A 27,788-nucleotide genomic window follows, 5' to 3' on the forward strand; every position below is an offset into this window, starting at 1 on the left:
TTTGTGTAAAGTTAAATCAGCGGGTCAGAACATCAAGAAATTTGGAAAACAGATGCGACAAAAGTGGGAGGTTTCTTTTAAAAGGGCAGAGAAAGCTAAAAAATATCATTATATGCAGCACCGTCATTTACAGCTTCTCATCAAATATCTTTAGGAGGAAAAGTATTGAACAAGCATGGTTTATGTATGAGGCTAGAATCACTACAATATCAGTGTGTTCTGAAGCCAAGTAAAGGAAAAAGCTGCTTTGCACTGTTTCTCTGTGTTGGTCCCTCATGACACTGCGAAAAAACTGAGAAAAGAGGACACAAAGTCTGTGATATAAAAACCGCCTAAACTAAGATTTCATTAAATCTCTTGCGTAAAAAAAAAACTAAAAACTATTATTTTGGATGATTGAAGGAAGATACACAAAATTGGAAACCATACCCCTCCATATGGTTTTCATGACTAAATATATACAGTATGTATACACACACACACAGTAAAACCCCTTATATGCTCTTCCATTCTTTTCTGCATCCGCACCAGTAGAAGCTTAAATAATTGGACATTTCAGACACCAGCTGTGGCACGAAAGATGAAATTAAGTGACCTTTTTGCAAAAACTGCTCCGTTGCCTGAATGAACCCCATCTCCCACACTGGTCCTGCATGTGCTGAGCTTACTCACTATAGTGTCATTATTCATCAGAGGAATGTTTGCCACCTGCGGCCCCAAACGGTGTGAAACAAAGTGAGGACTTCCCTCCTTTTTCTACATCAGAGTTCTGACAGCTCTATTTATATGCAATACTAGCTTGGTGTTGGTTTGAAGTATGGGCTTTATCTTTGAGATTGGCAGTGGGGGGGAAAAAGCGAAGTCCACTCACCCACTCTGTTGAACTGTCACACCCACAACGATGGATGGCACAGATGTGCACTGGTTTGTAAATGTTGAACGTATGGTTTGAAAAACCCACCTGTCCTCTGAGCTAAACTGATTTTATATTCTCGCTGCCTTCACGCCACAAGAGTTCGAATGAAAAACAGCGACTGAAATGCCAAAGTCTACAGAGACCATACTCGGATGAGGGCTTTTAACCCTCCTAATAACATCGAATATTGCACATTAAACATTTTACTCTTGGGGTCAATCTGACCCCAGGGATATTTGCCTCCGTAAAATGATTTTCAGAAAATTTATGACCGAGTTTTTGTGTCGGGCACTCTGTTTATGTGTTGAATACATAAATAACCCCTTGATAATGAAACCTTGACCTGTTCTCTAGCGCCACCATCAGGCCAAACCTTTAAATCAGAATGAATGAATCTTGAATAGCTTTCATCCAAAGCTCATATTTACTGATGTATCAACTCTGCACACAGACAGACACGTTCTACACAGCTAAAACAGCTTGGGGTCAAATTGACCCCAGTAGAACACCAATACCTGCAATATGTGTCCAGCACATTGAAAAAATGTAATGATGATAATTTTATGCTTAATCAATTGTACCCATCAAATTAGGAGAAGTCGGGATTATGAAGCAAAAACAAAAAATGTCAACTATTATTTTTTTGAATGATAAACATTGATTGGGGTCAATTTGACACTAAGGATAATAGGAGAGTTAATCTGTATTTCTCAGATCTGTGGTAGCTTTGTATAAGTCAGCTCTTCACATTAGCGATTTTCCTATTTGATAGCATGTTGTTCTGTGTACCATCCACTAGGGGTGTCCCGATCCGATATCGGTCAGATAACAGCCTGAAAACGGTTATCAGATTCAAATTTCTGATGTTTTTTGTTGTTTTTTTTCCCAAATATTTTTTTTTTTTTATTTCATTCAATTGTAGAATACTGTAGATATTATGTTGAATGTTAAAATGTGTGTAACCACTCTCTCTTTTTTATATCCTCCCTAAAATAAAGTGTTTCTTACCCTTCCTTGGGTAGGAATGGTTTTATGCTATAAAAATAAATTAATTTATTTAATTGCAACAACAAAATATGCATTGCTGCACTTCTTGTAGTGCAGACAAAGGGGGAAAAATACATCTGTAACTAATTGGTTAATAATAAATCAGTTAGTTTCTCATACCTACTGTTGCTGACTATTGTTCTCTGTTTGAGTAACAAAACTTGATTAAGCCTTTTCTAACATTCAACACTACAAAATAAGGAATTATTTTTTATTAAAGAAAAAATAAGATAAAATAAAAGTATGTATGATTGGTGATATCGGATCAATATCGGTATCGGCCGATACGCAAGGCTGCAATATCGGTAGTATATCGGAAATGAAAAGGTTGTATCTGGACATCCCTACCATCCACCAACGAACCTCCTATCTAAAATATGCCTGCATAACCACATGATCAACTGCATGCACGCTCCCATGCACATGTGCACTACCTTGTGTGCAAACAACAGGCTGCAGGAAGCAGATACTGTCACATGCCAAGTAGGAGTGATGGAGCAGGAGGGTGAGGTGAGTCAAAGGAAAAAAGGACAGTGAGTGAGAGAACTAAATATGAGGAAAAAATAGAGATGGGGTGATGGAGAGAAAAGCTCTGAGGTCAGGAAGACAGGGGCAGAGATAGAGAGGAGGAATTACTTAAAGAATAGGATAACACACACACACACACACACACACACACACACACACACACACACACACACACACACACACACACACACACACACACACACACACACACACACACACACACACACACACACACACACACACACACACACACACACACACAGCTTTTAGTGATGCTGCATGTGGTGAAGTGAGGAGGTCAGAGGCGGAAAGTTTAAGATGAATAATGTATACAAGATGTGTCAGCTGCCAGAATGCTGCAGCTTTTCTTTCAAAAACGGGGTTGGAGAATAGAAGATAGAAGGACACTGAGCTTTTATTTCAGGCAACATGAAGTGACCAGGCTTAGAGTTATGTGTTTATTCTAACACGTAAACGTTAGAGGACAAAACCATTTTCAAATATTTGAGTCCTAATTTAAATGTAAATAAAATGAAAACATAAATATTTGTTCTGAGTTAATTGGTAATAATTTATGTATCAATTTAATAGGATACACAATACTAATGTACTGTAAATAAACAAGTGCAACAGAATATTACATTTTAATTGGTTCTCTACATAATTGCATGCATATTGATTCAAGTGTGAGAGTGACGTGTAAGGAAGTGGAAATGGGGCAGTTTTTCAAAACAAAATACACAATGATATGTCTGTACACTCACACACAGCGAGTTCATAAGCTGAAATTTGTCACTACAACTACAGGCACACACAATCACGATGTGAAACTCACACACAACCTTACAGACACCACTCAGGGGCAAAAAGCCCTGGTCTTGCGCACATTGCGATAAGACGTACACACACGTCCGCGCACACGCAAGACAGACGGGATTACCCTCATTGCATGATGTGTCAGAGACACTTCCTCATTGGCTGTCAATCAATGCTCACTGAGTGCATTGATTGGAGGAAACCTTCTCCCTCCTCTCAGCTTTTATAGGAGGGGCGGGTCATACGGTTAAAATTAATGATGCAGCAGAATCTTAAACAATCCGTTTTTACAAATTTCAATTGTAATAGCTGTCGTTCAAACCTTAGAGGCCAGTATATCTGACATTTATTCATACAACTAAATATGTAAAATTGAAATACTTTTGCTAAAATGTGAAGAGTGGGACTAGGATTTATAAACAGCACTACTTAATAACCAAATACTGTACATATGTATTCATCAGTAAAAAGTAAGTTTGGGGTTTAGTTACGCTTTAACCTCTGGGCAGACTTGCATATACTCTGGCTGTGACATTTTCAACTCAAGTTAAAAAAAAATAGGTAACACTTTAGTTTAGGGAACACCTATTAACCAATTATTAGTTGCTTATTAACATGGAATTTATTAACATATTGACTTTTAATTAGTCATTACTAAGTACTTATTAATGCCTTATTCTACTTGGCCTTATTATCAGAATCAGAATTCCTTTATTAATCCCAGAAGGAAATTGCTTTTGTTGCAGCCACAGAAAAAAAAATCACAAATAAAAGAATAAAAACATCTAACAAAGACAAAAGAAAGAATTAACGTTAAATAACTGTGTAATTAAGTAAAAGACTGTTAGAAAATAGGGATCAGATACACACACATACATTATTATACAACCAAAAAGCCATTAACTAAGAGTTTTCCCTCAATAACCTCAGAATTATTACGTATTAGTAGTGAGTAAGGAAGTTGTATATGAACTACAATCTCAACATACTAGGGTTAGGGTTAACTAGTCCTAAACCTAACCCTGTTTGGACTGCGAGACTGCCATTAAGTGTAGAATAAGGCATTAATAAGTACTTGATGAGTAATTAAGAGCCAATATGTTACTAATGCTAATAAGCAACTAATTCATGGTTAATAGGAGTTCCCTAAACTAAACTGTTATCAAAAATGATAATAAATAAGACACATTTTTTCTATTTAAAATGCAAAAAGTGCCAATCTACAAATAAAACAAAAAAACAGACTGGCAATTAATGACAGTCTAAAATCAAAACCAAATCAAGTCTTCATCAAGATATTCTTCAAATAAATATTAATATGCATGAACTTTACATAACAGATTTTGTAAAACAGTAGAACAGGCTCAGACATGAGTCAAAGGCTTGTATCATCGACTATAGCATATATCTAGTGAAGTTTCAATATTGCAATATCTTGTTGCACAATATATTGTCGCATCCTCAGCAAATAGGTAAATGCCAACCATACAAGATGCTTACCATTCTTAAAGCTCATATCCGGAGTTTCTGAGAAATCTATATTTATGTATGATTCTTCTGAGATGCGAAAAAATGCATAATTAGTCTTTTACTATGGTCTACTGCCGGTGGTCATTCATATACATTAATGTATATAAGTCACTCCTTCGTCTTATAGACCCCAATACAAATGGAAACGGCCATCGAGTGTGCCCAGCCCATAGGCTTTGACTTCCTGGAGCAAGGACTGTCAATGAAAGTGAATGCGCGTGCTGCCTAAAGAAAACGAGGCTGCGTGTTTCAAATAGGTATCACTCTAAGCAGCAGAGCATCATGGAGGAATGCTCCGAAACTCCAAAGTTACCCATTCCACGATTGCCAACATATAAAACTTCTACTTAAAGACAAAAGAAAAATCCGGATACAAAGCTTGTGGATAAACGTCTTCGTGAACGCAACAGGGTTTATCTCGGAGCTGCTTTTCAAAGGTGGAGGGACTTGCTCCTTTTAAAAGGATTCCAAATGGACCAGGATTTGTCGACATTTCTCATGGACAGGTGATAATCATGTTTTAATTAAGTTAGGTTAAGTTATGGCACTCTAACAATAAATGTGTAGTTTTTGTAGTTATGCGACTTTGTTTGGGGACTTTGTTTTGCAATGCACGTGCACACACGTAAATAGCTTCTGGTAGATTGGCAGAGGTAGAGGAGGAAGTAGAGCAGTTGAGGGCAGGACATCGAGACGTTCTCCCAGAAACTCCGGATAGCAGCTTTAAGGACATACTTGAGAAGTAGCATCGTGACAGAGCTTCATAAAAGTAGTTTACTTATTTCATAAGTAGGCGTAAGCTATTAATTTTCTGTGAGACCTATATTCTTCTGTTTGGGAATCAACACTCAATATGCCATCATGACAAAATGAAGGTGAATCTGTCTCTTTAAGTAGACGTTAGGGTAGCATAATGAACATTTTAAGAAATGCTTAGGCCCAAACACACAATAATTATAGCCCTTCTTAGTCACTGTGCATGAATTGCATTTATCATTGGATACATGGACTACTTTCCACAATGATTTTCAGTTGAATTCCATTACAAGCAGTTGTTATAAAAACTTGACACAGGATGTCCAAATCCACCCAGGTAGTGAGTGACATGATACAATCTGACACTTTTACCATTAAAACTAAATAGACTTGCTGTAGGAGGCTTTAATTCAAAGTCTGCAAAAACAATAATTCTAAAGGTTCTCAGGGATCGGTTAGTTTCCCCTTATATGATGCAATCAAAACAAACTACCGGTACACAAGCAGTGGACTGTAATCGTTGTGTGTAAACCAGTCAGAAATAAACTGTACCAAATGATCCAACAGACCTGCATGAGAAGCGCCAAAGTGCTTTAGGCTGTCAATAGACATAAAAAAAACTCCCTGCCTGTTGTGATACGAGTGCAACCGTTACCTAAAACATCACCTCTGTCCTACTTAGAGCAGAAAAACAATTGGTTAGATAAACTTGTAGGAATGCGAGTCTTGATAAAATTCTAATTCCAAGCAGTGCAGTTCATGCACAGACATGCATGGCCTAGGTCAACGACATGTAGTAGTAGTCAGATGTAATGCAGAGCTTTTGCAGAATAGACTAGTGAGTCAGAATTAATACACAGCAGTTTTCCTTTTTCTGAGCAAAGGCAGTATTCTGAATAGTGGGAGCAGTTTTCCGAAAGCAGAGGAAAAACATCTCTCTGCTGTTATGCAAGAAAAGAAACCGTGTCTTTTTTCCCCTCTCCACAACACACAGGAACAAAATGTGCTACGCACAATGTGGGCAGCGAGTCGCATGACCATGCAATACATCACAAACAGCATGCGCACACGTGCACACACCTGACGGGCAGAATTCCAACGGACAGTGTCAGTGACACGACTATTTATCAGAGCCCACTATGTCCCATTAAAGAGCATTAGCTGGTGACGGCAATAAATCACAGCAGATACGTGCCTGTACTGAGCCAGGGGAACCACGTTGAGTGAACACTGATACAGAATTCTAGGTCATCAGTGGCTCGGAGTGCAAACTGTACATCTAGGCAGTTATTTGGTGACGGCTATTCCCTGGGTTTTTTCTTACAGGATTAAAATCTCCATCACTGGGTGTGTAGAATCAGACAATCAGACAAATAAAACACCAGATACTCAAAACATGCTTTTTAATTTCAGCTGCCTAACTAGCCACTGCCTGCAGACCTCATGTGTCCAAAATAAATAAGCGTCATTGCATGATGTTATTATAGGCAGACATGCTTGGCTTGGTCTAAACTCAATCACATAAAGTTTCTGTTGACACTCCTAATCTGCACAAAGCACTCAATAAGACAGGCTGCCGTTTTTTTTAGACAAGTTGACAGCTCAGCTTTAGTTGCAGCATTAGTTACACCCAGGAAAAGTGTCATCACATCTGTATAGGGTTTAGAGATGCTGCAGAGGAGAGGAGAGAGACCGCAGTCCCTGCAGTAAGAAAGCTTTCTTTCTGCCTGCATGTCTCGAGGCCTCAGAAGTCGTCCTACAACGAGAATGTAACACACACTACGCAGCATCACGAGTAGACACAACAAGGATATATGAGCAGCCTGTGCCGTGCTACTGCTGTCATGCTGACACATGCATTAGACATTGCAGCATACTGTATGCAATAAAAATTATCAAAAAACATTACAATACATGTGACATTAAGTAAATGAAACTATATGTCGGACAATGCAAACCTTTTGTATTAAGACAAACATTTACTTGAGATTACTAGAAAGTTTGTTTATTTTTGTTTATCACCTTTTTACAGAAATTTATTTTAACAGTTAATGCCTCTTTTAGTCCTGTCTTTTAATATATGTTGTGTTTTATTTATTTATTTTTTTTAATCCTGTAGCACTTTGACATTTGGTATCAAATGTAAAGTGCATTACAAATAAAATGTATTATTATTATTATTATTATTATTATTATTTTCAACAACCAATTCACGCACAGTAAGTGATCGAAATAAAAAGATACTTCTCAGACTCGACTGACCTTTGCTATTAACCTCATGTATAATTTTAAAAAAAAGTTAACATTATTAACTAGGAACTCTTTTTGGCGTTAGCATCAAAAAGTGTATGAATACGTAAAAAAAAAGAGAGATCAAATCTTAAAGGTTTTTAATTAGTAATCATAATTAAGTCATATTTTGAAAATATAATTTTTTTTATATCATCAAATACTTTATTTAAGTTCACAATACACAACAAAGAAACTTTTCTTGACTATTTATATTTTCATCGATAAGTGCGTGTGACCTTCCGCTGGGAAGGCCATGACATTAAAGAGCATCTTGACTGCTTTATTATTAGTTTTGTCAAAACAAAATCATAACAAAATGACAGAGACCCAATCTTGTAGGACCCCTTGAGATTACATTACACAAGATAATAATAATAATGGGGTGATTTTCACTCAGTTCAAAACTTATCCTCAAGTGATGGTGTTATATCTAATCTAACCAGTGATAGAACTTCAAAGTGAGTAACAATTTTTTTTTATGCACCCAATGGCCATATGGGTGATGAACCTCACTTGTGAGAAGGTGTGGCCAACCACATTTCTACAGGTCTAACAATAGTATCACATAACTTATAGTGGCAAAAAAAAAAAAAAGTTAAACTATAGAAATCAGCGAAAAGGTTTAAATCTATTTGTAATCGGCACATGTTGCACACTAACATCCAGTGGGTAGACAACCAGAGCAGTCACACCTCAGACCACTTAAAGTTTAAGCACACCCCCAGGTTTATGCTGACCTGCCACTAGTGAGATAAAATGTGATAAACTATTTTACAGGGTTCCTACAACTTTAGTCAAATGAAATTCAAGACTTTTTAATGCCATTTGAAATTAAATTTAAGGATCAACTTCACAGTAAACATAATTGGGGAATAAAATGACACATCAATAACACAGGGTTAGGGTAATTTTTTCTAGTGTCTAGTACAGACGTGCAACTGAAAAAAACTCAGACTAAAATGATCAAAATCCCTCCAAAAAAAAATAGGCAGAAATCTATAAAACAACAACAAAAATGCAAAAAATAAAACCCATTAAGAAAAGCCGTCACAGGCAATTTTCATTGAATTGACTTTTTCCCATGTTTCTGAATTGAAAAAAAAAACAAAAAAAACAATGTTTTCTCCATTCAACCACACTTATCTATAGCCCTCTAACATCACAGTGCACACACTGAGTCACACCAAAATACATCCGACCTGAAACACAATGTTCCCCACCACTTCACAGTCACTGGGTGAATTATGAACGTAACTGATCTCCACAATATCATCCATTGTATGAACACCACCGGCAACAGAGAAGCCCTTCCCCTCGACGCGTGTCCCGAGCATCTTTGACATTGGCGACAAGAGTCTATTCCAGGGGTGTCCAATTCCGGTCCTCGAGGGCCACTATCCAGCATGTTTTAGATTCAAATGATTAGGATCGTTATCTGGCTTCTGCAGAACTGGATGAGGAGTTGATCATTTGAATCAGGTGTGTTGGAAGAGGGAAACATCTAAAACATGCTGGATAGTGGCCCTCGAGGACCGGAATTGGACACCCCTGGTTTATTCAATGAGCACAAGCGTCCAACAACGTGCGTGAGGCACGATTTTGACGCCCAAAACGCATTGGGTGTGAACGTACCATTATACACCAGCAGCAGGACTTTAAAGTCTATTCTGAGGCTGACTGGGAGCCAGTGGAAATATGTTATAACTGGAGTTATGTGTTCTGACCTCTTTGTTCTGGTTAAGACCTGAGCTGCAGCGTTCTGAACCAGATGGAGATGTTTGATGCTCTTTTGGGGGATTCCTGTCAGAAGACCATTACAATAGTCCAGTCTACTGGAGATAAAAACATGGACCAGTTTCTCCTTATCTTTCTGAGTCATTAAACCTTTCACTCTGGAGATGTTCTTTAGGTGGTAGAAGGCTGTTTTTGTGATAGATTTGATCTGACTGCTGAATGTCAGATCTGAGTCAATCAGAACACCAAGGTTTTTGACTTGGTCTTTAGCTTTTAAAGATCGAGACTCAAAATACTCGCTGACAGCAGTCCTCTTTTCCTTATTACCATAGACAATCACCTCCATCTTGTCATGGTTTAGTTGAAGGAAGTCAAAGGAAGTTAGGGCATGAAACAGTCCAAATAAATCTAAAACAATGATAACCTGCTAACTATTTAGGGTATTAGTTATAATATCATAACGAAAGAGTTCCCCTGGGTCTGGAATAATCTGAAATTTCTTTGCATCCTGTACTATGACATTTGGCTATTTTGGTGTGATAATAGACCCATTTACATCCCCATGGGCTCAATCTTTTCTGAAGAAGCGCTTTGTATTAGTCTCTATGTGTCGCTGTGACTGTCAGATCTCAACCCGAAAGGTATTTATTTATACATCTATTTCATTATTTTTTATATATATATATATATATATATATATAAATACATTTTTTTTTTTTCTGTCCAAATATCTGTGGAATCTAAGTAAATGTTGTGACCCCCATCTGTATAAATACATGCATGTGTTGAGGCGTGTCTGTGTCTGACTCACTATGTTAACCTGAAGTGGTTCTGATCCAGGTCTCAGCAGTCTCCTTCTCCTACAGCTCCCAGAGCCTCCAGACCGTACACGTACTGATGACGATGACTGACCAATGTTTGCTGCACACAAAAATACAGACGCACGGCATCAGGTAATGTTAATCAGCACAAATTAAATAATGATCAAATATAACATTGCGAATAAAATACATGGAAATATACCTGATTGTGGCAGGAGCAATGCCAAGGCACTGAGAGTACTGGGGGGTAGAGGCAGCGAGCGACACCTCTGAAGAGATGCCCTGTGTGGGGGTTCTAACGGTGATACACCCGGGGGGCGAGACAAAGCCTAAAGGGTACTGAGTGGTTAGAACATGGCCTACATTTCAAACACCGCTGAAGAAATGCACACGAACATTCAGTTGGCACAGTTCAATGCACACACTCTTTTGCCCTTCATTTTTAAAGAAATAATAAAAAAAAAAATTATCTGCCAAAATGTCTCTCCCTGCTTTTATTAACCTGTGAATTTAAGTATTTCATGTCCTGAAAATCTATTCTGGACTATCAGACTGTGTGCATGCCCTGCAGCAACCCATCAGAGGCTACATCATGCCAACCAGGCGGTCTCTTAGGTTAAAATGAAGTGACGCTGAGTAAGGCCAATGAGAGGTACAGCTTATGGGAGCGATGAGGCAGAAAATTGGCCACAGGAAGAAAAAAAAATTAGAAGTGAGAGAGAGCTAAAAAAAGAAAAGCAACAAAAAAAAAAAAATTTAAATGAAAGAGAGGGTAAAGGAGGGAGAGAGAGGGGAAAAGGGAGATCTGAACGAGGGAAAAGGTGTAGTAAGAAAAACAAGGCTGAAAATGGTGCAGAACGCGGAGGCATTGTTGCAGCTAACAGTAAGAGCTAAATATGGGTTAGCACTGGGCAGCTCTTCAAAGTCTGCAGCGTGTGTTTGATTCATTATGAGCCTGAGCTATATTTATCTGTGTGATGGTCGTGACTGCTGGTTAGGTCTGGCCTGCCTGAGTCCCAGGAATGTATGCGTATAAAAGTGCACACACACACACACACACACTGTCTATGATAATCTATCTTTGGGTGCATGCGGGTAAAATTTGTCACTTCTTCTGTGTCAGTATTTGCATGTTAATTCTCTGTAAATGTGTGCGTGGATGCCTGCGTTGTTTAACATCTTACTCTGTGATGCAGCTCCATGGACTGCATCTCCCTAGTCACACTGGTCTCTATGACAGAGCAAGGCCTGGAACGAGCAGCCATCCGTCTCTGCCCTGGAAAGAGCTGCGTGGTGGGAGGGTGCCTGCGTCTCCGGCGGGACAGCGATCCCACCTCACCGTAGTGGCTGTAGATCTCTCGATCTAGGTTTGGCCGATCCAGAACAGCCGAGGCCGGGCGCGGGCGAAGAGACGAGCGCTTGTGGGGTACAGAAGTCTTCTCTGTGTTAGAGTGGGGCACAGCAGGGCCTGGCTGTCTGACTCTGCAGCCTGTCTGGCCAGCAATCTGCTCACACAGCTGCGATTGGCACAGATACTCAGCAAATTTGGCCCAGACAAAGGTGCAACAAGGCATTTCTTGTGTGAGAATTGGCAAGAAAATGTCTCTGTAGGATCAGCAAAATAAACCTAATTATTCATTTTAAAACACAGTACAAGCTGTGAGCCCATGTGCCTGATGGTATTACAGTTTGTTTTTGTTTTTTTTTACAAAAAATAAGCAACAACTGACAAGTGGAATTTAAATTGATAAAACATTTTAAAACAAATATTTTGCTCTCAGATTCAACAGTGTGTAAGTCTAACTCTAATTAGTGAAAATGCTGAGAAAAGATTTGAATAGTCTTGAATTTCCAGTTTCTAATGGCAACTGGCGTGAAAAAACTGCATGCTGGTGTGGTGCCAGTCCACATACTGAAAACAGAGGTTTTGATTGAACGACCTTCTACAGTGACAGATGGACCTTTAAGTTTGAAATCATGACGCTAAGTATTTATGTGGCCCAACGAGGTCCCACTGTAGATCTAGGTAAGGTCAAATATTATATTATCAAATATTAAACAATATTTAATTAAACACGTTTTCTATGTAATAAAATACTCTAACAATGAAAAAGTACATTACAATTTGCATTTGTATATGATTTATTGTGATTTTACAAAACATTATATTATAATACCAACATGGTTTTAACGCTTCCTGTAGTTTATGTTAGCTGTTCTCAACCTTAGGGTTGGGGCCCAATTTGGGGTCGCGAGACACTTTGAGGCTGTCGCTAGACGCCTTTAAGAAACTAAGAATATTTATTGATAAATTTGAGCCCATTTTCTGCAACTACAGCAAACTTGCCTTATTTTAACCTATTTTCATCACTTTTTCTTGTCATGTTTTCGTTCCTTTTAATGCATTTTTGCAACATTACTCCCATTTCTGACACTTCCCCATCAAATTTAAAGGCCTTTTCTACACATTTTTTCCACTTTCAAGACTTTTTTTTTTGCATTTATAAATCCTTTCCACCACTTTTCCCACCTAATGTTGCATATGTTGACCCATTATTGTCACATATAACCTATTTTCACCTATTTCATGCTTATTTTTGCCAATTTAATCACATTCAAGATTTGCCATGGCCATTATTTGCCAGTTAATTGCCTTTTTTCTGCCACTTTTAAGCCAATATTGACACTTTGAATGCTTTTGACCTCTTTCTCTAACCGTTTTTGGCCACTCTAATTTGCAACTTTCCACCACATGACTGTTCTTGAATGTTCATGTCTGTGTTCAACCACTTTCAGGTATAGTGGGGGGCCATAGTCTCTGGCACCTTCATTTTAGGGGTCGTGGGTTGAAAAGGTTGAGAACCACTGGTTTATGTGACAGTCCATGTGATATGAGTGTACGCTCCTATTTATTAATTTCTTTTTTTTCAAATACAGTCTTCTATCTTCAGCCTTGAACTTAAATTATTTCATTTTGCACAAAACACGTTTTTATACACTTTCTCATATTTACTCAACAGTTTGTTAATGTTTCATAAACTTGCTCCACAAAATCTGGAAACTGACGCTATAAGAGTTAATCAATATTAAAGTAACATTAGCTACAAAAGCCTAAATATCACTACCTACTGTAACTGTGACTTCCTGTCTCACACAGTTTTCCCTTAATAACAAAAACAAAACCAAACCTCTCTTAATAATGTGCTTCCTAAGACATGATATTAAAGTTTTGTTTATGGGGTTTTTTGAGAGGCGCCTTGATAAAGTCCTAAGGATTACTGCCTGCCTGTGCCTTTAATAAATGAAATTCCATGAAAATCCACTATTCCAAGCAAAAAAAAATCCACTACCTCCTTTCATTGTCTCATCCACATCCTCTGTTGTCATTGGCACTGCAACACCACCAATTAGTGCACACTGTCCATGTGTTTATGTAATAATTAGAGCTGCACGATCATTACAAAGCAACCCTGGTGATTTAAAGTGAAGCCATCTCATAGCTATCAGATATACCGTACCTGATGGCTGCAGTGTTTTCTTTTAGACAGGTTTCAGTTTTATTAAGGGCCTCTTTTAAAGCCTGTGGTTACCAGTATGTACATCTTAGAGCGGCTCATTAGCAAAGTTGGTTCTAACCTTTAAAAGAACAAGCACTGCTTATTTGTTTCATGGTACTGTGCAACATTTTAGCAGGACTGGTATAATGAAAAACTTAAAGTAATTTAGCTGTTTTGTTTCTACTTTAATGTTTCTTGTTTACTTTGTTATGCAGAAGTGCTGTTGCTTTAAAATAAAGACAACCTAGTCTAGCAATTAGCACCCTTAAAGCTCTTGCCTTTGCACAGTAAACCACTATGAAAGTGTGCTGACTACTGGCCTGTCATATCACATTTTGTCATGCGTAGTCAGGGCTAACATGTACTGACTCATAGCTTTGACTAGAAGGGAGATGACTAATTCCTCCAACAGGGTGAGAAGGAAGGGTGCTGTCATGAAATGCTAACGTCACGGACCTCAAGGGTTGATGCATCCGCACCACACGTTTGGCCGTGTGGGAAATGGAGGGTTTCCTTTCAGGCTATATCAGGGAGGCTATTCTAACAAAGGACAAACCTCTCACAGTATGAGGCTGTGTACATATGTAATTACAATTTCCTTCTTTGTCCAACAGATGGAGCAAAAGGATAACAACAGAGTAGGTGCTCAAAACCATTGTCCTGTCTGGTGCATGGAATGTTTCTGTTTCACCACAACAGTAAACGCACCACACCTCTAGTCTTTGTATCTATCATCAGGAAGTGAGGTAGCGGTAGCTTACAAAATATTACAGTGCAGTTGGTTGGTGGTGATTATAAGAAGAAAAAGAATGATCATGGTTCAAGCAGTTATATAAATGATATTTGGGGCATTTATGAAGTTTTGTTAAATGCATGCTCCTGGCAGAGTTAATGATGTGGGGAAAGCCTGCAATGAAATGTTATGTTATGAACATGGCACAACATTCAAAGTTTAGCACAGCTAAAACTGGCCTGAGTGAGAATTTTGTTCACATTCAGTGGGTTCTACCTAAAGTGACGTACCTTGAATATTTCTTCACTCGAGTCTGATGCCTGCGCACCATTGGTTGTGTTCCCTTTAACACAGTGTTGTGATTTCAAAGTCACTTCCTGTACACTGTGGGAGTTGAGTTGAGCATCCCTGGAATCCTGCTCATTTCCTGTATGTCCCTTAACTTTCTCCTTTGGAAGGAGACAGTTCATTTCAACCCTTTCCATTTCAGCTTCTGTTATGGATTCTGTTGTGACACAATTCTCTGTGGTGGTGGTGTTGGTGGTTGTGGGTCTTTGATCCGTGTCTTTCTCAAGAAGTGATTCCCTAACCTCAATGCTCTGAAGACCAATAGAAACTCGAGATCCAGGGCATGACCAAACGGCTTTTAGAGCCACCTTGGGAGACCGTTCGTCTGTCACAGGCTTTGGAGGTTTGTGGTTAAAGCCATTAGACTGTGAGGCATTAGTGGTCGGTGATGAAGGTGGAGTTGGCTGGGATTGTGTAAGTCCTTCATTGTGAAGTGTCAATGACACACTGTGAACACTCCCTGGCATGTGTTGGGGTGCCCGTGGGGAGCTTACTGGTGTCCCTTCACCTTCAGGAGGAGAGAAGGAGCGTGATGTTGTCCTCCATTTTCTGGCCGTCTCTGCTACACTATTAAAAAACTTGAACAGACCCCCAAAGTGCCCCTTGTTATCTGATTGTTTTGGACGTGCTGGATGAAATTCTCTGACATTCTCAAAATCTACTGAGCCATAGTCGGAGTCAATAGTTTTGTCCAGTGAGTGAAGCTCAGAGTCAAAACTCCTCTCTGTGAAGACAGGATTAGTCTTACCCAAAAGGGAAATCCTTCGAAGGTAACTCCATACATCTTTATTTCTCCTTCCTCCTCTGTGTTGTGTACTTGGGCTCCCTTTAATATTGGACTCTTCCCAACCAGTAGCATTTTTATTACAGTTGTTTAAATTGTTGTGAGGCCTTTTTGAATAGGATACTCTTTGAGCGGGTTTGAAACCATTCTGAGTGACAGCCTCTCCTACTAAGTTGGACTGATTGTGATCCACAGGCATTGTAATGTCAATATCCTCAAAAGAGCAGTCGAATTCAGCTGTATAACCAGCATATGAATGTCTCTTTCTAAATGTGTCCTTGTTGGATGGCTGAGGAGTGCCAAGGTCATGACAAAAAGACTCCTCATCTACTAGAGAACTTGTAAACTTAGCAGTGGACAATTTTCCCGTCCTGCCTTTGAACACAGCGGGGGATTTGAGCTTCTTGAATGAGCGGACTTTGTCAGCAAACGAGAGTTTGGGGATGGAAGACTCCCCAGGCAGAATCATTGAGTGTGGTCTCCGTTCTGTCTCTGGGATGGCTCTCTTTCGATTCAAGATCTTCCAGATGCCCCCGGTAGCACGGGGCCTTCGGTTGACCTCCTGTCTGTCCTTGACAGGGGTCGAAGAGGAGGCAGCCACGGTCTCTCCTGGCCCCTCTGCAGACACTGGTTCAGCCGCATCAATATAAACACTGCCGGTCTCATTCTCCACATCCAGAGAAACATTAAACACCCGGTTGACAAACCCATTAGGGTTGTTGCTCTCAGTGACAGGGTTGTCTTTCTGTTCCATCCTTTCTCATTCTAAGGTGTCAGCTATCGCTTCCAATGGACATCATGTTTCAGGGCTCCCTCAAACACCTGAAGGAAAACAGTGGCATACACAATCAATAGGTCACAATAAACATTTACATTTTTTCTGCTTGAGATGTTGGTTCTTACTGTTTTTAATGTTTTGACAAGGTTTATTGCTTTTATTCAGTTATTACAATATTATAATCTTCTTCAAATGTAATTAATTTGACTTGTTTACAGTATTTAAAATATTAATAAATAAAGCTAAGTAGGGTAAATTGAGTAGTTACTAAGGTCGTCTCGATCTGATATTAAAATCCGAAATCAGTCTGCTATCAGCCTCGATCTGAAATCTTTGATATAAACACTCTGCTACAAGCAGTCCATTACAGGCTCTGCTCCAGCACTTCTATCCAGCAGCTGACAAAACTAAATACTGACAGTAATACAGAAATAAATTACTGAAGTGAACTTTAATTGTTATTTTGCACTTTAAAAGTACAATTTATTTTTATTGTAAATATTGGTTTTTCAGGGTCTTCTAATTTCTTTATTTTTTTTCTTTATTTTATTCAATTGTTATGTTTAAGTTAAAGCTGATATCCAGAGTTTCTGAGAAATCTATGTTTATGTATGATTCTTTTGAAATGCAGAAAAAATACCTAACTAGTCTTTTACTATAGTCTACTGCCGGTGGTCATTCATATACATTAATGTATACAAGTCCCTCCTTTGTCCTATAAACCCCTAATCAAATGGAAATGATCGCCCCTAACCCTAACACAGTGCACTCAGCCAATAGGTTTCGACTTCCTGTTTTTGAGACTGTCAATCAAAGTGAATGCCACAACAGGAAACAGGTAAATACGATTTAGGCTCTTTCCTGACCCATAGACCTATATCAATGCGACCCGATGCAACCTTGTTATGTTCCGTGATAAGCGTGCAGAAAAGTAGAGGCGTGGCTTCTGGTCGATTAGCAGAGGCAGTGGGAGCCACTTTTTAAGTGGGAAAAAGTTGGGATGCCCCTAGTAGTTATATAATACATCTTAACTAGCTAAACATACCAATGAATTAATTACATTATTTCTAAATATAGTAGAATGAAAACTGTGCTTGTTTGTAACATAATAATATTTTTTTTAAAAAAACTATTAGTTATATAGTGCTACTTAAACCCTAGAGTACAGAGAAAACAGAGGGGGTCTCTTCCTGCATTTCTTTGATAAAGACTTTGGTAACAAAAGCAAACACTCATCGCCCCCTGCCCTCGTTTTTCTTCACGTCGGGTCCATTGCATCTCAAGTAATTACCGGTGTTCCAGAGTTTTTTCCTCATCAACCATTTAAACCAAGAAACTGGGTTGTCATGGAAACCACCACTACAGAGTTGCCTAGGTATTTCAGGCCTGCTCCAGCTGTGACATCATCCAGGCTCAGATAAGCTCCATGTGAGGAAGAGGATGCTCAGCGAGTTCTACCCGAACACATGCTAATTGGCCCCATTTTGTAATCACTTTAATGTATGAAAGCATCCTGTGTAATTGTGGCCCCCAGCACATATCTTTGTTGTTAAATGAGATCATAACCACTGATGTGATTCAATTAAAACAGACTTATAAAAGCAAACCCATGGCTTAAATGATTAGGGTTTTACTGATGAGGATGTAAGGGTTAAGAAAACATGTCACTTCACGAATACTGATACATCAGTTGAAACAAGACATCATTTATTGGCATGGGTTTGTTTGAGTAGGCTTTTCCAATATTAAATGGTTAGTGATAAGATTTGTGTTTCGTAGAGATGGGCAATTTTACTGGACCACTGATATTATTGGCCAACATTGGTCATTAAATGTGACATTGGTTTACATAGATTTCAGTTTTTCATCCAATATTGAAAAACCGACATATACTGACGTTTGGGACCACATATTAAAATGAAATATGGCATTTTTTCAATAACTTAAGTTGAAAGGGTATTCTTATTGTGCACAGATGATGTTTATTTGTGTAATACATCTAGGCATCATATATATATATATATATATATATATATATATATATATATATATATATATATATATATATATATATACACGCACACACAAACTAAATTCAGATAAGTAAACAATTAAAAGTAAATGACCACTACAACCACAATTTAAAAGCCATATTGGGTAACTTTCATTCAGTACAAATCGTAGTTTATTAAATAGGAAAACGTTTTTCACTGATTTTAAAAATAAAAAAAAACTTTCCAATGTTGTTTGACAGTCATTCTAATGCAAAGTGTGGCGGTAAACAGGCGACGTTTATGAAAGCTTGTTTAATCAGAGGGTGATGGCTTGTGGCAACACTATGCACTTTTATACAAAAGTACTACGGATAAAAGTTTGAACTTAGCATATAAAAAAGTGCCAAAAAAAAAAAAAAGTGATAGAAAATGAATGTGTGGATTATGAAAGCTGTTGACATACCTGGTTTAAAAGAACGTCCACGCAGTCAGTGAACGTACCGGTTAAAAACCCGGTGTGATAAACTAACTTCCTGCTACGTTGTTTTCCTCCGTGTTTTAGCGTCTATCCATGAGTTCAGACGGTCGGTAATGTGACTTCACCCAGCGGCTGTGCTCCTACAGTGTCTCATGTCTTCAGTTCTCGCCTTCAAAGTGCAACAGGCTTTTTTTTAAAAAAAAAAAAAAAAAAGTGTCTGAGTTGGAGGACGGAGCGGTGAACTCTTGCCCTGCAGCTGCTGCTGTTGCTGCTGCTGCTGCATTCTGCTTGATAAAGCGCTCACGCACACAAACACAGTCTCCGACACCACTCCCCACACGCACACACACACACAAAGTGACACCCAAACATCACTTTAATAATATTAATTCAACTGAACGATAGCAACTAATATGTATGGAAGCCCGTTTCCGCCACAAAAAAAAAAAAAAAAAATCACCAAGGAAAGTCATAATTATGAATTAGAAAGTCATAATTATGAATTATGAGAAATAAAGTCATAGGTATGAGTTAGTAAAGTCATAATTATGAGAAAGAAAGTCATAATTATGAGTTAGTAAAGTCATAATTATGAGAAAGAAAGTCATAATTATGAGTTAGTAAAGTCATAATTATGAGATAGAAACATTTTTGGTACATCCATCTGTACCCATGACACTGACCAGAAATCGCCATTTGTTGTTCAATAAACTGTGCTACTTCAGCCACATCAGTTTTATCCTTTTCGACGCCAGAGCCTCTTTTTGCTTAGTATCTTTTCAAGGGTGCGTTTACTCAGCATATTTCTCTGTGAATTTGCAAGCAAACAAAGTATTTCATCATTTGTAAAGCCCCGTCTAAAGTAGTCTTCGATAGTCTTATCAGCCATCTCTCAGTGTCAGCTCACCACATGAACAAGCTGCTGTAAATGTGTTTAAGTATCTCATAATTATGACTTTCTATCTCATAATTATGACTTTCTATCTCATAATTATGACTTTCTATTTCATAATTATGACTTTGTTTCCCATAATTATGACTTTCCTTGGTGATTTATTATTTTTTTTAGTGGCGGAAACGGGCTTCCATAAATATGTCTAATATTAACTAATACAGTTAATGTAATTTTTTACATCACATTTTCACCGTTTTAAAGGGACAGTATTATGAAAAAATATCTTTATAATGGTTTTGCTACAGTGACATGCATTCCTTTATATAATTCAGAGGGCCACAGTTGAAAAAGTTCTGTTTTCTCCCTCCTTCACTATTCCACATCTTTTTTAAAGTGAGCTCAAGACAGGCGAGTTGGATTTTTTTCGCTTTATGACATCACAATCCGGAAACTCCTCCTCCTGACAATCCTCTTTTTTTTTTCACTTGTCTGCACATGCTGTCAAAGGTCAACACTACAAGAAGTGCAATCATTCTGAGACAGCAGTGCATGTTTTGTTATTGCAATAAAATAAATTGATTTATTTTATTGATTAATCCTCTTGACAATCCTAAAAATGTGAGCACCTCCCTCTTAAACTGCCTCACAGGTAAAACAAACAGCGATTGCAGGTGATATTACAGTTAGTATCACAGTTAATATCTTTGCGTTCAATATATAGATAGTCCAGTATATAGATAAACCGAAGAGCGCTCACAATTATGCCACGTTCACACCAAACGCGTCTAAAGCGTCAACAGCATCATGTTTAAATAGACAATATATGGTGGAGCGTCAAGAGGTCCCACTGCGTGTCCCGCGCCTCCTGTTGCCGCGTTTTGAAGCTTTTTGCGTGGCAGACGCTGCGCGTTTTGAGATTTCAAGCTTTTGACGTGCGTCCGGCACCTCCAACGTGGCCGGTGACAAGCGTACTGATTCAATGAGCACAAGTGTCCAACTACGGGCGTGAGGCACACATTTGACACCCATAATACGTTTGGTGTGAACGTATCATTAGTTTCATTTTTGGTAGCCGTGATACCATCACCTTTATGGGATGATCTGACTTGTTTGTGATCCAATGCAATGCAGCGGTAGGATAAAACAGTGGACTTTCATCATAAATGAACTACGTATTTCTGTGGTCAGAAGAGGTGAGGATGACAAGAAAGCAAGGAAGCAGCTCATGTGAGTTTTTGAAACAGCTGACTCAGCTGACAGTTGAGAGTTTACATCCCTGCGGCGCAGAGCGAGCGGTCACAATCACTTCCATTTTTAGTAGCCGTTATACCACCTTATATCGCTTTTATGGAATTATCTGACATGTTTATGACCCAATGCAACGCTGCGGTAGGAAAAAACAATGGGCTATCGTCTTAAATGGACTATTTCTGTGGTCAGACAAGGTGGAGGACAAGGTATGGAGGAGAAGGAAGACTGTTAAGGATTTACTGCTGCTGCTGTGATAAACACACGCTGAAGCAGCGCTGAAGTAGCGTGTGTTTATGCTTACTCATGCATATGCATGAAGGCCCAAAAAACAGCCTGTTTTTAGAAGCGCTCTGTAAGTGACTTGATGGCTAAAACACCAGAAAACAGGCGAGTTTGGGAAAATAAACCCAAAATATTATGTTGTTGAGGTTCTGAGAACAATTGGAGATGGGTGAAAAATAGCATAATACTGGACCTTTAACCAATTCCCCTATTTCTCAAAGCTGTTTCATAACACTTTGGTTGTTTCGTCCTTAGTGTTTTAAACTGTGATGGAAATCTTTGAGCACACACTGTATGTCTGATAAAATAAAGTCAGAAATGGACCAAAAGATCTTTGGTGGAGTTTATTCCAGAGCTCTGGCATAAAGAAAAAGGTACAAATGAAGAGGTCTCTCCTGTGCAAAAGAAAAAGTGGCAATCACACAGTAACAGCACAAAGTTCTTATAGGATACGTTGGTCAGAAAGGCTCCTATTGGCTATTCACATAACAGAGGAGAAGGGACACCTGCATAGAACTTTGTCATGAGATTGTCTGACACCGAGAAAAAAGACATGTTTTGTGAACTTGTCTGAAGAAAACATAACATTAGGGAAACAGAGCTCTGGCATGAAGGGAGGGAGAAATATACACATATAAGCATCTATATTGGCATCTATACACTCAGAATTATAATGTGAATCTAATTCTGCAATTACAAAACCCTCCTCACTTATTAAGCACTTATATTTTCTTAAGAAGCATCATTGAAAACAAGTGATTGACTGAACTCTAGTCTCAGTAGCTGATCCTCCTTTGGGAATTAGACAGAATGTGAAAATCCCTCTATTGAAAGGACACAATAAGGAGAGGGAGCTCAGGGGGAAACTGACTGGAATTTACAAAGCTGAACAGCTCCACGGCTCCAAAACCGTGAAAGAGGAGACGTGGACGAAGGGGGCCTAAATTTAAACGTTTCCTCTTTGTCCTGTTTTGGACCCATTGTCATTGCATGGCGTTCTCCCCTTCTGCACAGGAAGGAGTGGATCTGACATCAACGCTCTCAGGCTGACAATGCCAGGAAGTCTGTCTGACTGTATGTAAATATCTCTGTGTGTCCATGCTTCCCTTGCTTGTCCATGGAGCTGTGTTCACTGCTGCCTAACCCTCTCCCTGGAGCGACTTCAAGTACTTGAGGTTGTAGTTGTAGTAGTAGCACTTCTAGTAGCATGGCTGTGATTTACATGCTACGCTTCCTGAATAACTCATGCACGACTGTCACTTTTTGTTACTGCAACATCATCTTCAGTTGACCTAAACTGTGGGGAACATCTTTAGATCATGCCCACATAGACACACACACCTAATGAGTTCTTCTAAATCATTTATTCGTGTGCCTACATTGTTCCTGACCTACTAACATCTAGGTTAAACACAGTGCAGAGGCAAAAGCCAGACATTGAGTTTGTGTTGTTTGAAGGCAGTTCAAAGCACATTTAAATCCTATATAAACAGTTATTACTGGCCTATCCAGGGCAAGCAACTGGGAAAGATGATCCCAACACAGTGTACTGAGAACATGATAACAATTGTGATCTCTTTTTTACTTTTTGGATAACAGGCAGCGAAGTAACATTTTGAGTAGAAAATTATAGAATCAAAACCCTGCTATTTGACCCCATTTTACCATTCAAAAAATAGCTTTTCTTTATTTTGGTTCATATTTCACAAATTTTCCTATTTTGATGGTTACAGTTGATTAAGCATTAAGTTATCATGATGATATATTTTCAATGGGCTGAACACATATTGCAGGCATTGGTGTTCCTCTGGGGTCAATTTGCCCCCAAGCTGTTTTAGCTGGGTAAAACTTGTCTGTCTCTGTAATCCATGTGTGACCTGACATGCCGACACCTGCAGTTGCATAGTTGATACTTTTGAGTTGATACGTACATGAATTGTGTGTATGTGTGACATACTACTCACACCTGCCAAAGTAGAACTGATATTTCTCGTGCTGTGGAGGGTGAGGTATTCCTGCAAGGACTTTGGTAGTTCATGAAAACTAAGGGAGGAGCAAACACATAAAAGCTTGCATGGCATCCGTTTATCATAATCAAACCAAAAAATAAAAATATATATAAAAAACAAACAAAGAAAAAACAAACTAACTCTGCCACTGCCGGTCCCAAGCATGGATAACAAAAGAAGAGGGGCAAGTGAAAATTTATAGTGAATAACCCCAAATATGTTGCAAAAAAGAAGATACAAATTTGTAAATAAATATGCTTATGAGAGGAAAGAGGGGGTCACCAGCATCAATTCTGTGAGAGTTATGAATGTGCACCCCAAATTAGAAAAGATTTGTGTGAAAGATTTTCAAGCTACAGTAACTCTAAAACTGAAAATTTGACTTGATGGTGGCGCTGCAGGAAAGGTCATATCATCACCACAACCAATAGGGTTCATACTCTTGTGGTCATTAATGTTTTTTAAAAGTTGTGGACTATTCAAACTATTCAAGATAATTTCATTGGCACTAGACAACAGGTAATGGTTTCATTATCAAGGGGCTATTTGTGTATGCATACATGTATGTATACAAATAAACAAAGTGCCTGACACAAAACTTGGTCAACAATTTTCTGAAAATCCATTTCGCAGGACAGATTGACCCCAAGGGTGAAATGTGTAATGGCGCGTTCACACCAAACGCATTTCGGGCGTCAAATCGTGCCTCACGCCCCTAGTTGGATGCTTGTGCTCATTGAATCAGACGGAAGAGGGCGCTTCCTACAACGGATGATATGGTGGTGATCAGTTATGTTCATCATTCACCCAGTGACTGTAAAATGGTGGGGAACATTATTATGCTGAGAAGGCGGTGTTTCGGAGAGAAGTGCAGTTGAATGGAGAATAAAGTTTGGAATTCCTTGCTGAACACGTTGCCTCCGACTCCCGTTCATTGGCTCTACATTATCGGGAGAGTGACAACGCCATTGAAGGGCGCCTTGGGGCCGTTTCTGGAGTCAACAGAGCTGCGCTTGGATGAGAGTCACTTTTAGCGCTACTTCCGTTTCTCCCGGGCCCAGTTTGACGACCTGCTGACCTGCAGCGGCACTCACATCTCCAACCAGGACACCAACTACAAGCGCTCTATTCCAGCAAAAAAGTGCCTGTCCATCTATCTCCGATTAGTGTTTTTTTTCATTATTCTGAATTTGTCACAGTTGGGGAAAGCTCCTGATTGGTCAACGTGCCGCAATATGCCCCAAAAGTTCAACAATCCCAACTCTACCATCGGCCGTGTTGGTGGCACTGGACGCACGTCAAAAGCTTCAAATCTCAAAACGCACAAAGGACGCTGCGCATTTTGAGATTTCAAGCTTTTGACGTGCTGCACATGAGGCACGAGACGCGCAGAGGGACCTCTTGACGCTCCTAGAAACGCGTCCCCCATATATTGTGTATGTACACCTGATGCTTTTGACGCATTTGATGTGAACGTGCCATAAGTAACATTTGAGGATAATAGGAGGGTTAAGCCCATTTGAAAAGGGCAAAATTATAGTGAGCCAAGCAACCAGTATTGTAACACACATCCATAACTTCTGCTGATCTGCTCTGGTGGGTCTCCGCCAAAACTGGAAATAAACACATTAACACCCAAGGCTCACTGGTATTTCTGCAGCCACTTCAGGCCAATATACTAAAAAAAACTATGCTGGGTTTTATCACCTTAACTATAAGCCTGAATTTAATGTTAATAGGGTTAGGATTATAGGCTAATAAGAAAAAAAGTTCTCATTGAAACACTGAAAATGTTTCGGCATGCCCGAAAATAGAAACAATCCTTTTCGTAACAGTGTCACATTACCCCATGAGATCCTGTTGTATCTGTACATGTCTCTTAAATGTTTAACTGTGTCTGTGTCTCACTTGTCCTGCTTTTTCTCTTCACAGTTTCACCCTGACTTGCTGTTTGTTGGTTTTTCTTTGCTTCCATTCTCTTCATTCTTCGCTTCCTTTACTCACCAACTTCCTCAGAACCCCAAGCAGTCTTCCTGCTGTCCTGACCCCTCACAAAAGACATCCTGGCTTCAGCCAGCCTATCAAAGATCAGCTTTAAAAGGATAGGAAAGAAATTATGTACAACATTATGAAAAAGGAGGCAGATTAGAGATTTATTGACTCTAAACTCAAATTCAACAAGACATGAATAGGCTACATTTGTTGACAATTGAATGCACCTTAGGCATTCTTTCTAGCCAGTTTACTTTGTTGCATATTTATGTAAGTGTTGATCCCTCTGAACAGAGCTCTTTGAAATGATGTCATTGGCTTCTCATTTTCAGAACAATTGACCTCTTCCGCTTCTTCCTATGGCACGATCCATGCTCAAAGGGCTCAGCCGAGATTACCAGAGACAAACACTCAGTGACTTTAGAGCCCAGCAGTAATTATTTCACCAGTCTTTGTCAAAGCTGTTGAGAGAAAACACAGAGTTGAGAAAAAGTCAGCCAGATAACATGAAAAAGTGAGAGGGTAAGGGAAAAGGAGAGAAAAAGTCTGGGAACTGGGATTCTGGAGGTTTTTTTGAACAGCTGGGAGGTCAGTTGATAACTACAGTACAGGTCTTTGGGATGAGAGCGATCAGGCTACTTTTATGCAGTGCAACTCCAAAGTCAGAAGGAATGAAGTTTTAAATTATATGAGGTTGAAAAGTGTGAACCATAAAATTTTGTTACACAGATTACAAATGTGGGTTGGACTAAATGGGAAAGTATTGCATCGGTTTAAGTCCTTCTTGGAGGAGCAAAGTTATTTTGTAAGCATTGAAAACTTTGAATCTGACAGATTACCAAGGTTCTGTGGGGTTCCTCATGGCTCTGTTCTTGGACCCCTTCTGTTTAGCCTCTATGTACTACCATTAGGGCAAATTCTACAGAAATTGTAAGGTTGATTATCAGAGCTACACAGATGACACACACCTATATCTATCACGGACCCCAGATGACTATGGCCCCATAGAGGTGTTGTGTGACCACTTAGAAAAGGTGAACTGCTGGATGAGTGAAAACTTTCTTCAACTAAATCATGACAAGATGGAGGCGATTGTCTTTGGTAACAAGGAAAAGAGGACTGCTGTCAGCAAGTACGTTGACCTCGAAAAGCTAAAGGTCCAAAATCTTGGTGTTCTGAAAGACTCAGATCTGACATTCAGCAGTCAGATCAAATCAGTTACAAAAACAGCCTTCTACCACCTAAAGAACATCTCCAGAGTGAAAGGTTTCATGACGTGCTTTTGATCTCCAGAAGACTGGACTAGTGTAATGGTCTTCATCAAACTGCTATAGTTGATTCAGATTGCTGCAGCTTGGGTCCTAACCAGAACAGTGCTCATTAGCCCAGTTTTAAAGTATTTACACTGCCTTCCAATCAGCCTGAGAATAGACTTTAAAGTTCTGCTGCTTGTGTTGTATATTGCTTTGGACAAAAGCATCTGCTAAATGAAATTGTAGAATTGTAATATACATTTGGGAATGGGTTTATAGGGATGTCCAGAAGCATAGGCGGCGGGCAGAATCGCCTACTACTCTCTTTCTGGCCGCCTTCTACTCGTAAACATGTTCTAAAATGATTCCTTACCCTTTTAGCACTGAAAGAATATCTGTAATATTACGTGAATATTTGTAAAAGTCAGGTTTTTCTATTAATTAAGTCTGCTAGCGCATAGCATCTCTTCTTCACTGTAAAATAACTACATCCCAAGCAAACACTGGGTTACCAGCGCCCTCTGCTGGTTGAAACAAATATCTGGCGGCTGCAACTGAAGGAATACAATCATTCTCTCTGAATATTTCCACAATAATAAAATAAACCTTAACATTCACAACATTATTGAATTCAGCTGAATTAATAAAACATTATCTTTCAGAAAGATTTAAAAAACAAAAGAGTCACAGGTAAGAATAATTCACAGACCAAATTAGCTTGTAGCTATCTCTAGTCTCTGCAACACATTTGTTGTGCAATGTCCTTGTCAAATAAATAAATAAATAAATACATTTGGAAAAAGTAGATTTGAAGGGGTTTTTAATTCTTCTTTATGAAATTGAATATGTATTATTTTTAAAACATTCATGATCAAAATCATCATGATTTAAAAGTCCTGCATCCAGGGTGGTTACAATAATCATAAATGTTAGGGTATATGTATGATATACTGTGATTATTATTGTGCTTGTGTTAGATATATTATGAATATTA

The 27,788-nt window shown here is 38.9% G+C and overlaps 1 protein-coding gene across 7 annotated transcripts in view; it reads right to left on the reverse strand.

The window, feature by feature from the left end:
- Positions 1 to 19,293, reverse strand: part of LOC114471069 (rho guanine nucleotide exchange factor 9) — a 57,922-nt gene extending 38,629 nt beyond the window's left edge. For 2 of the 7 annotated variants that reach the window (XM_028459615.1, XM_028459617.1), the window contains exons 1-5: positions 19,098 to 19,291; positions 15,021 to 16,684; positions 11,625 to 11,957; positions 10,643 to 10,769; positions 10,431 to 10,540 (exon numbers count right to left, since the gene is read on the reverse strand). In XM_028459615.1, coding sequence (XP_028315416.1) covers positions 10,431 to 10,540; positions 10,643 to 10,769; positions 11,625 to 11,957; positions 15,021 to 16,616 — 2,166 coding nt within the window. In that variant the 5' untranslated portion in view covers positions 16,617 to 16,684; positions 19,098 to 19,291. Of the gene's footprint in view, positions 1 to 6,673; positions 6,741 to 10,430; positions 10,541 to 10,642; positions 10,770 to 11,624; positions 12,046 to 15,020; positions 16,685 to 19,097 lie in introns of those variants that run through there. The other 5 variants (XM_028459614.1, XM_028459616.1, XM_028459618.1 and 2 more) reach the window with 5 other exon arrangements.
- Positions 19,294 to 27,788: the final 8,495 nt, after the last annotated feature.

The sequence above is a fragment of the Gouania willdenowi genome, chromosome 10 (assembly GCF_900634775.1).
Source record: "Gouania willdenowi chromosome 10, fGouWil2.1, whole genome shotgun sequence".
Classification (NCBI taxonomy): Eukaryota; Metazoa; Chordata; class Actinopteri; order Blenniiformes; family Gobiesocidae; genus Gouania; species Gouania willdenowi.